Source organism: Blennius ocellaris, assembly GCF_963422515.1.
Source record: "Blennius ocellaris genome assembly, chromosome: 8".
In the NCBI taxonomy this organism is placed as follows: Eukaryota; Metazoa; Chordata; class Actinopteri; order Blenniiformes; family Blenniidae; genus Blennius; species Blennius ocellaris.
The window spans coordinates 12,828,930-12,838,929 of record NC_137657.1 but is presented as its reverse complement, the minus strand read 5'-3'; the positions used below and the strand labels follow the sequence as shown (position 1 = coordinate 12,838,929).

The window sequence follows — 10,000 nt, the reverse complement described above, 5'->3', positions numbered from 1 at the left end:
TACTTAATTCCCCTGATTCATTCATTCATCATCCATCCTCCACTGTCCATTTATCAATTTCTGATCTAAATTCCTCTATTCATTCATTCACCTCATCACTTACTACATCAGATTTACCCTTTTTACCAACATGATCCTTATTTAATTCATTCACCTTCTTCCATTCATCACTTACTTAGTGTTCTTCCTTTCATCCAGTCTTCTACACCTTATTGGTTTAATTCATTCATCTTCTGCTATCTATTATCTTCTAATCTTATTTCATCCATTCATCTACCTCCCTCCCCCCTCTACATTGCCTCATCCCTTCATCCTTGATTCTTCTATCTACCTTTTCCTAATTTTATCCATTCATCCCAACTGTTTGAACAAATTGATTATATGATGTTTTTAACGTATCAAATCTGAGTTGTTCTTCTTCTGCACTGAGTAGCAGGGTCGTTCCCACCATTATCAGATACCTGGATATTCTCAGATGAGGCCGAAACAGAGGAATTTGAAGACGAAGTTTACAACTGTCTTATGTTTGCCTGCACAGAGACTCGGAAGAGAATTGGACTGCTCAAAATGAATCCTTTAGACATCTTGAAGCAAGCGCTCAGTAGAGGTTGTATTGAGACTTGTCTCATTGCTGCGAGATCTTATTAAATGCTTTTTCAATGTTTTCAATTGCTCTAATATCACTGAACGTTGTCTTCTGAGGTTTCACTGGGAATTTTCCCGACTCTGACCAAACCCAAATTTGATCCTTTTTTCTCCTGCCGGCGTATGTTTCTCTCAGTGATTCATCCCTCCACACCCAATCATCCCTCTTTCTTGAACCCACGCATTCATTTTTTTCCCTCCTCCATGAACCTTCTTGAAGCTCAACCACAGAAAAGGAACATTGAGTCTCTTCTTTTCTCAGCCGCTCATAATAAAAATGCTCCTTATAAAACGTCAACCCTCACCCTCCCCGTCACCTTCATTCACCCAATTCAATTCATCAAATGTTCTTGAAATAAACTCACATGTACTCACGTCGTCGTGGCTCGCCGGTGACACGTGACTACAGCAAACACAGTCGACATCACATTATCATCATCACCGAGAGCACGTTAATGAGCTGATGGTTATTATTTATTTATTTATTTTAGCTCAATCTCCCGCTCTGTTCAGCCTCACTGAACATCGGTGTGATTTATATCTGTAAATAATTAAGATACACTATTGGATATTTTTTAGTGTTTATTATTTTTAAAAATTACAAAGTAATAATAATGATGATTAGTAATGATTTACCATACAGGTAATAAACAATACATGTAAGTTATAATTAAAAATTAACCTCAATCAGTAAACTTTAAATGGGTGATCTGTTTGACCTTTAAGTCAAAATATTTGTTTTTTTAAATCAATATATTTTTTTATTATACAATTCATTGCTGTCAGTTGCTCAAAGAACCTTGAAATTAGCGATTATTGAGAGAAATAATGATCAGCCACATTCCACCTTTTCAGTATGTAGATGGAAGTTGGACGTTGGGGGTCGATTGTGATCGTTTGCCCCTCAGAAGACACAGGAAGACACCTGAGATTTCAAAAAGTGGAAAAAAAAAAGAGACTGTGGTAAAAGTAGAAAAAAAACTTCCTGTTCTATAAGTTTCATGAGTTTTGAGTGCACCGGCTCGCCCTGCTTGGGGCGTCGGCCTGAACTCCACCCAGACTGTGTCTCCAGGGCGGAGGGAAACCAAAAACCGAGGTAAAAGTCTTGAAGCCGAAGCCTATATGGGCTCGTCCGACTCCTCACTCTCCCCCTCCTCCTGCAGTGAGGATAGTGTGAAGACGGGACCGGTGGGGGACACGGGGGAGGAACTGGGTGAAGCCGAGGTAGGGGAGGAGGTGGAGGGGGACGCCGCTTCCTCAGCAGCTCCTATAGTTCCTCTTGTGGTGGCTGAGCTGTCACTGAAGTTCCCGGGGCTGCCGGGGGAGGAGGGAGGGGTGTCCCCCCCGGGAGATCCTCTGGAGGAAGACGTCTTCCCTCGGAAATCCTCTTTGGACTCCATCCTCGCCAGTTCCCCCTCCCGCCGGCTCCCCTCCCCCCACATGTCTCTGTCCCGCGTGGGTGAAGAAGGGGTGGACGACGGCTGGTGCTTCTTGGCTTTCCTGCTGGCGTCTCTGAAGCTGGCCAACGGGGGACGGAGCCTCACCCCGCTGCGGGTCGAGCCCTCTATGGCTTTCTGCAACTGTTTAGAGGGAGAAGGAATTTGGAGTAAATAAATCTCGACTACAATGTGGAGTCAGTATAAATGAGCATCCAGAGAAGAGAAGCTCTGTGAGGGCGGCCGATGGAATAACGGCATGAATCAGAGCGTGAAGCATGAGGCACGCAGTGACAGAAACAACTGCCCACGAGATGAGCTCATCACAGTTCGCTGTCACGCCACATTACCGGATCAAACCCAGAGAGGTGACAGAAAACATGCAGATCAAGAAAAAAAACAAAAAAAACCCACTAAACAAAAAAAGAAAAAAGGACGTCGAGGAACAAACAAAAAAAATGACTTTACCTCCTTCAGTGCAACGACACCCACCAGCTTCCCGATGCTGGTGACATAGGCGTGACTGAGGCCCAGCAGGGAGAACAGGGTGTGGGTCTGAGTAACGGCAGAGAGGACAACATGATCCAGTCAGTGTTAAATGTGTTGCACTGTGACAGGGTGCTGTTTGCATGAGTGCACCGTTCCACCGCTGTGGCTGCCTTCACACTGGCTTTGTTTTGTAAATGCCATCATTTTCTCAGTTTCAAAACATCTTGCCAAAGAATTGCCCTCCACTGTGTTTTGCTCGATTTAGCAACCCATTACATAATATTTACAAATACATTTGTTATATTTTCCCTGTATTGTCTTGAAAATATGTCCCCGACCTTGACTTTTGTTCAACTTCTGCTTTGATGCAGATCAAATATCTACTGCTGTTGTGATGAAGATCATTCATCATCACCCCACATCTCTTTTTTCCATCCCATCAATCAACTAGCTGATCCTCACATTGTCTTTTTCCTCTTCCTCCTCCACTCTTCTATCATGCCTCATCTCCTGATCCATCCTTTCACCCTCATCCCTCACATTTTTATGTATTTCCCACATTCTTCCCTTGTAGGCCAATTGCATTTTTTTCTGACGTCTTCATTTTGATGTTTGCTATTTGAACATATAAGATATAATCGATGATATTCTGAGATGTATAATCCAGGTGAGGCAGCGCTCACCTTGTGCAGTGATGTTCTTTCCACCAGCTGAAACGGGGAGGGATCTATGCGTATCTGCTCCATATCGATTGGCTTGTCAAGCTCTGCCTCGTCCCAAGCTTTAATCTGAATCAGCCCAATCAAAGATAGAGAGAGACACACCAGACCAGATCAGGGTAGACAGAGTTTACAGTTATTGATGAAACTGTGCGGATGTTGAGTTGATAGTGTATTGTACCTCCTCCGGGGACATGGTGTCAGTCAGTGGAGGAGACGTGGTCTCCTGAGTAAGAAAAGGGAGCGAAAGAATGGGCTGAATTATTGACCGTCAGCTTGTAGTTTAAACATTGACAAGCTGCTGGCGACCACATCATGGAGGAAACCACACGGCCAAGCTAAAGAATCAGACCTGCATACAGCGTATATGAGCACTGCCTGACGACAGCTTCAAATCAAAGTAAAGTTCCTATTTCAAAAGATTGCATCAGTGGTGAGGACTTTGCAAAAGCTAATTTAACCAATAAAAGAAGAATGAGACATTTTGAAGCGACCAAATGAAAGATAAAACATATTTGTTAAATGATCTTGATTTGTGTTTACCTGTTAAGTACATATTAGCAGGTCCAAACACAACTCTTATGATCCAAACTTGATCAATTCTGGGTCTATTTTCCAGTGGTGGATGATGATACTTTTTAGGACAATTGATCTTCTTCGCAAAAAACTTTATTGGCTATATTTTGCGAAAACAGCTATAAATGTTATTCTTATGTGTCCGTTTACTGTGAAAGAGTATAGAATTAAAAATCCACATTTGGTTGCCATTGACATTGAAAAAGCCATTGTTCCCTGCCTAATTTTCTTGCTTCATTCAACAATCTAGTGCATGTGAGTTTTCTCTAGTTTTTTCAGACGGCTCATTATAGTCTGTGACTACACAGGACAGAATAAATGTCTGATACGTGTGTAAACAGGCTTTACTTATCGAACACCACTTCCACCGCTGTGGCTCTCAAGTCACAATGTCACAAGTTGCTACTTTACTAAGAAAGCAGAGGTTTTATATCACCGGTGAGATATACTGCTTCATGTTTATATATGCTTTATTGCTTCATCCAGTGAATGCTTCCTATACATTGACTATGTAATCAGAGAATTAACGAATCAACAGTAAATATGTAAAAAAAAAATAATGCATCACATGCTCGAGTTTTAAAGTATCACTCAATGAAAAACTTCAGTCCACTTTGCATGCCTTGTGTTAACCTCCTCCCCTCACATGAGCAATATTGGCTGAGGCTGCCATGTTGGACCGATGCCCTTGTCTGAGCTGTCATTGCCAACTCGACAGCCGCCCACTGACGCACAGCTCGATTGAGCTTGTTGGCCTGAAAGCAATAGGTATGCGAGGTTGATCTTTGCACCTGAGTTTCGGTCTGGCCCGACAAAGACGTGGTGGAGAAGAGTCTCTGAAGGGCCATCCTGACAGACGGCAGCTTGCGCTTGTCTGAGGACACGAAATGGCAGCACATGTCAGAGGAGAGGGAAAGTGACGTTTGATGAGTGAGGCTGTCGTTATAGGCAGCGGAAATCCAACGGTACCTGAGTCTGTGTGGTTGGTGGAGGGCTCCTGTGGTTTGGGGGATGGGATGGGTCCATTACACTCTTCCTGCAAAGGGGGAGCAGTCTGGGGGTACATGGAAAGCGTAGACCATTTCAGAAGCAGCGTCATATGTGATGGTTCAGCAAAACGGTTGAATAGCATCATGATCCTGCTGGCCGACTCGGCCTTTCTACCTAGAGTTTACATGATATCTCTGTGCAAGTGTGGTGCTTTAACTTCCTTCCTCTGCAGGGGGACAGATCGATGGATCGATTGTGAAATTGTTAAAGATCTATTTGCATTGGTGTGGTTTTTCTACCTTGTCCGTGCTCTCCTCTCCTCCCTCCTCGTCCACAAAGGTGAAGGACTCCCAGCTGACTTTGGAGGTCGGCGAGCCCTGACCTCGTTCAAAGACTCGCCTCTCTGGTGAAAGCCACCAGTCGAAGACGGCTTGAAGCTCTGTTCTCTCAATCGAGCCCAGAAGAATCATGGATTCTGCAATGAGGAAAGCATCAAAGGAACGATTTGGCATTTAGGGAAATTGTTACTTTCCTGCCTGTGTGCATAAAATACAAAGACAAGCCTGCTGATAGTTCCATTGCCGTACAAAGCCTGTAAAATGTCGAAAGGTGAAAGAGGTGCAGCAATATCGTAAAACACACATAGAGGCTCAAAGTAGCCTGATTTATTTATTTATTTATTTTCATTTAAAAGGCAAGGCAGAAACATCTGATACAGCGGGTCACCCTACCTTTGGAGTCGACAAGGGGGATTGTTTTTAGGCTTGTGGTGTCCAGCAGATGGTTTAATTCCCGAAAGGTGGATTGAGAGGACAAGAATTTCACTTTGCGCACCATGATGTCTTCTACAAAGATGTTATACTTGCTGTGGGTGCAATGATAGCACAATAAACACATTTTCTTTCAATCTTTCAGCGGAATGTATTGAAAACAAACAGAGCCTGAATGTTACCTGATGTGCCCAAGGGCCAGCTCAGGCAGGTAGGGCAGCTTCTTCACCTGAATGATAGAGTCATAGAGGGATGGCTGCAGGCCCTGGGCCACCATGTTGGCGAGGATCACTGCCACCATCATGGGTAAGATGTGGGAGATCTGACCGGTCAGTTCGAAGCATATCACGGCGGTGGAAACGGTATGTGTGACGGCTCCCGTCATTGCAGCCGCACCTGATAGAGAACGAAGGAGAGGATATAAAATGTGCCGGGGGTCTTCAGTCCGACATGTTTTAGATGTTTTAAAGCTCCAACATCCAAGTCTGGATTTGAGTCTGCATGATCATGAAGTTATACATACATCCTCATAATGAGCATTGGAGCATGGTGGTATCTACAAGAGAACGGCCCTCCAGAACCAGAATCGGACACCTCTTGAGCATTTGCTGATGGAAAATGTTAATTGATATATGGATATTCTTGGTCATTAATTTGACCTTGTGCATCAATTGAGATTTTCATGCGTTGTACAATATGCATTTAAGTTATTTTCTGGTACTAAAAAGTGTTTTTAACTATGTTCCCGAAACTGATGAAGCAAACATACAACTATAAATCTATTAAACTATTTTATATCTCTCAAGTATAATATATGATTTTCAATACACAATGGTTAATATTTAAAATACAATTAGAGGATTTCTTAACTACAGTTGAATTTGCATATTTTAACTGGATTGGAGTCGTTTATCCTCTGGTGTTTTAATTGTTTTTCCTTGCCTCACTGATATAAAACAGGTAGGATTTACTGTGTCTTCTTATGTCTCATGTGGTTTGTTTAGAATCAGAATAGCTTTATTGTCATTATTCAACGTATCATGAAATTTCCCTTGACTCTTGTTTAAATACAGATATATACAAATATTAACAGAAAAACATGTATAGGAATAAAAAAAAAAAGTAGAAGCTTAAAAATTATAAAATAGGTATTTTGCCGGGAAGAATTACATTTTGTTATTTAATCTACAGCTTTATTTACTAGTTGGTCCACATCCCCACCCTCACCTATGGTCATGGCACCTAAAGAACAACACTGTGGACACAAGTGGCTGAAACAGAGTGAATGCTCCTTCTCGTACTTCATGATAGAGTGAGGTGATCGACCATTTAGGAGAAGCTTGAATTAGCGCTGCTCCACATTGAAAGCAGCCAGCTGAGGAGGACTGGGATGTTTCCTTATTGTCTCCGACAGGGTAGAAAGGTTTGATCACTTTTCCACTGCAGCTCTATGAGGATAAACGAGCGAAGATGGATGGATGGATGGATGGATATGGTATATTCACATCATATGATGTCTCAATCTCTCATGTTTTATATTCTGTTCCCCATTGTGGCTGATGTCTCTGTTCAAGGTCGTGTCTTTTTTCATTTTGTATGTCCATGACCTGTGTTCTATTTCTATTCACGTCCTCTCCTCACACTTCCAGTGTGTTGTTGCTCTGCTATCCATGTGTCTCACCTGATCGCTCACCTTGTTTCCGCCTTTCAAGTCCACATTCCTTCTGTGTACGTGAGTCTCACTCAGTCCTTGTATCCTTGTCAGATCATGTTTTACTCCTGTCATAAACCTTTGTGAAAACCCTGGGGAGTGTCGGCTATCATCCCTCACCTGTTTTCCCCTTGGGTTAGTTTTGACACTTGCTTTTTGTTACTGTTTTTGATTGGAAGTCATCTTTCTAAAGAGCACTTCAACGTTTCAACCTCCGGTGTGTGTTTGGCTCCTCTGACCCTGCACCTTGACAGCCTCAAGAAGACTGACCAATGACGGCGTAGCCTCCTGGCAGAATGCGGTAGACTATCCCATCAAACAGGATCCCATTTGGGAAAAGAGTGGCCATGATCTCGCCTACGAGGCGACCGAATGCGGCTCCTTGGGGACAGAGATAAGGCACGCTGGTGAGGACAAATCGAACTGAAGCTCAGCAGCAGATCCTGGACTCGCATTACAAAATCCTCTTACCTAATATGAACACTGGCATAAAGGCGCCCGAGGGGATGGGCATCGTGGTGGAAACTGCTGACATCCAGAACTGCAGCACAAAAACAGGATCAAAGTGGGATTGAGTCCAAGTCCCAGTGGTTTTTTCATGCTATCACAAACATTTCAAGGTAATGACAATTGTGTACCATGAGAGGAAGTGACGGGAGTGTGTGTGTGTATGGGAGGGGGGGGGGGGTTACCTTCATGACGAAGAAGAGGAGGAGGATGATGAAAACACTGACTTGAGGATGTAACCATGCGGAGGAGCGGCCCAGGCCGGGAGGAGTAGGTGTTCCTGAGATTTTGGTCCAGGTGAAGTTATCAAAGAGGGAGTTGATGCACTCTCTGGGCATCAGCTGTTGAGAAAAGACACACATAAGAAGAATGACTTTCCACATGTGCACATTACATTGGGTAAAAATAGGCAGGATGTTCTCTCTGGATTAACATAAAAATAAATAAATAATAAAGTGTTTGTTTTCTCTGTAGGTCAGATGTGATCAATGGATTTTGGATTTAAGTGTCTCATGAACAAAAATAGGGAAATTGTGGACTCAGTGCATCTCAATGTGAATATACTGTATCTCTCATTGAAAAGCTACAGTTGACTCATGGCTTTGATAAGGCCCCATTTACACGGCAACGTTTCACGTGACAACACCTTATCCATTCAAAAAAAAAAAAGGAGTGTGTTTACACTGCAGCAGCGGACAGAGACAATGATATAGTTAGTATGCCAGGCCATAGGAGGGCGCTGTTGCTTGATTTTGTGATGGAACTACAAAGATGGGTGTGTGGAGAACACTACGCTATAAACGTGAAGAAAGTGGAGCGCACCCCACATCTGCATGGACTGATGACACATCGGATGCTATCAGTGGTGAGTGTCAACTTTTTAAACTACTGATACGAATGATAAAACTAGAATATGGACCACGTGTCATCCCACTACGGGGCGACCATGTTTGTTTACAACTGAATGAGCAGGAGGGAGGAGGAGAGATGCGCACGTGCAGTAACAGGCTCTGGACTTACTGTGTCATATTAGTGGGATATTTTTAAACTTTGATTTACTTGGAAAATTCACATTTCTAGAGCCCCCCCCCCCCCCCCTATTTAAAAGGGTGCGTTACTTCAAAACAAATACCATAATGAGAACATACAAGAACAGATTGAGTCAGTCTAACCTCTCCAGCCATAAATTGTCCAAATCCAGGAGGAAATGTGAGGGTGGAGATGATTAGCGTCACTGCACCTGGATAAATCAAACGACTGGAAGCACACACAGATAAACACACAGTCATTAGCACTGACAGTGTGTTCTCAGAAACTCCTCTTGCCATGTGGACAAGTGTCTAAGCATGCAGCGGCGCTGATTGTGGCTCTCTCTCCATGCTGCTGTTCGTCTCCCTCTCTCTAATGGCAGCGACTAATGTTCCCTGACTGTTGAGTCTCGCTGCATAAGTGAATCCCCCCACTGAGTGAATAACTGGCTGAAAGGTTGTTAAGGCCTTGCTGCTGTCCGGACCAGTGTTGTGAGACTGATGAGAGTGGAGCCGAGTAACATTAAGAGGAATTGGATCTGAATGCACAAATGCTTTGTGTGTGTGTGTGTGTGTGTGTGTGTGGGTGTGAGCATGAGTGTGAGTGTGTCTCACTGTTTGGTGAGGAAGCGTGTGAGAGCCGTTGGCCTCCTCATGAAGAGGACCACCTGTCTGTTCAGGTAGACAAAGAAAGCTCCCAGGAAGCCACAGGAGATCCTGGAAGGAGAAAATCATCAGCCTTTCTGACTTTGTACGTGGGAATACGAGACCTGCGTGCCGTTCGGTCACGGGGTGGATCTTCAGTATGCTGTTGTGCTGCGGCGGACTAAATGGGGATAAATGCTGATCGAGGTTGTGGTTTATTTTCGGCTGCAACACAAACCAACACACTGAAGTGTACATGTGCTCACCCAATTATTGCAAAAGCTGGCAGCTCCTGTAGGTCGAAGGGGAAATCCATCCGGAAGTTAGTTTTGAAGAGAGCTGTGATTGTGACTGAGAGTAAAGACAAAATAAGAATACATGTCGAAAGTAATCTGCACAAAATCAATTGTGTACCCTTGTGAATCTGAACTTTAAACATATATTTTGGTATATGACAATTAACAGAGAAGAAATAAGGAACATA

At 43.5% G+C, this 10,000-nt stretch overlaps 1 protein-coding gene across 1 annotated transcript in view; it reads right to left on the bottom strand.

Moving 5' to 3' along the window:
* Window positions 1-1,353: 1,353 nt before the first annotated feature.
* LOC308133454 (chloride channel protein 1-like) overlaps window positions 1,354-10,000 on the bottom strand; it is a 31,399-nt gene continuing 22,752 nt past the window's right edge. Inside the window, exons 9-23 of the mRNA XM_080500826.1 lie at window positions 9,783-9,867; window positions 9,487-9,588; window positions 9,016-9,100; window positions 8,029-8,184; window positions 7,808-7,877; window positions 7,607-7,717; window positions 5,808-6,021; window positions 5,587-5,720; window positions 5,155-5,330; window positions 4,835-4,919; window positions 4,657-4,739; window positions 3,471-3,515; window positions 3,254-3,358; window positions 2,550-2,636; window positions 1,354-2,225 (exon numbers count right to left, since the gene is read on the bottom strand). Coding sequence (XP_080356952.1) covers window positions 1,764-2,225; window positions 2,550-2,636; window positions 3,254-3,358; window positions 3,471-3,515; window positions 4,657-4,739; window positions 4,835-4,919; window positions 5,155-5,330; window positions 5,587-5,720; window positions 5,808-6,021; window positions 7,607-7,717; window positions 7,808-7,877; window positions 8,029-8,184; window positions 9,016-9,100; window positions 9,487-9,588; window positions 9,783-9,867 — 2,000 coding nt within the window. The 3' untranslated portion in view covers window positions 1,354-1,763. The remainder of the gene's footprint in view (window positions 2,226-2,549; window positions 2,637-3,253; window positions 3,359-3,470; window positions 3,516-4,656; window positions 4,740-4,834; window positions 4,920-5,154; window positions 5,331-5,586; window positions 5,721-5,807; window positions 6,022-7,606; window positions 7,718-7,807; window positions 7,878-8,028; window positions 8,185-9,015; window positions 9,101-9,486; window positions 9,589-9,782; window positions 9,868-10,000) is intronic.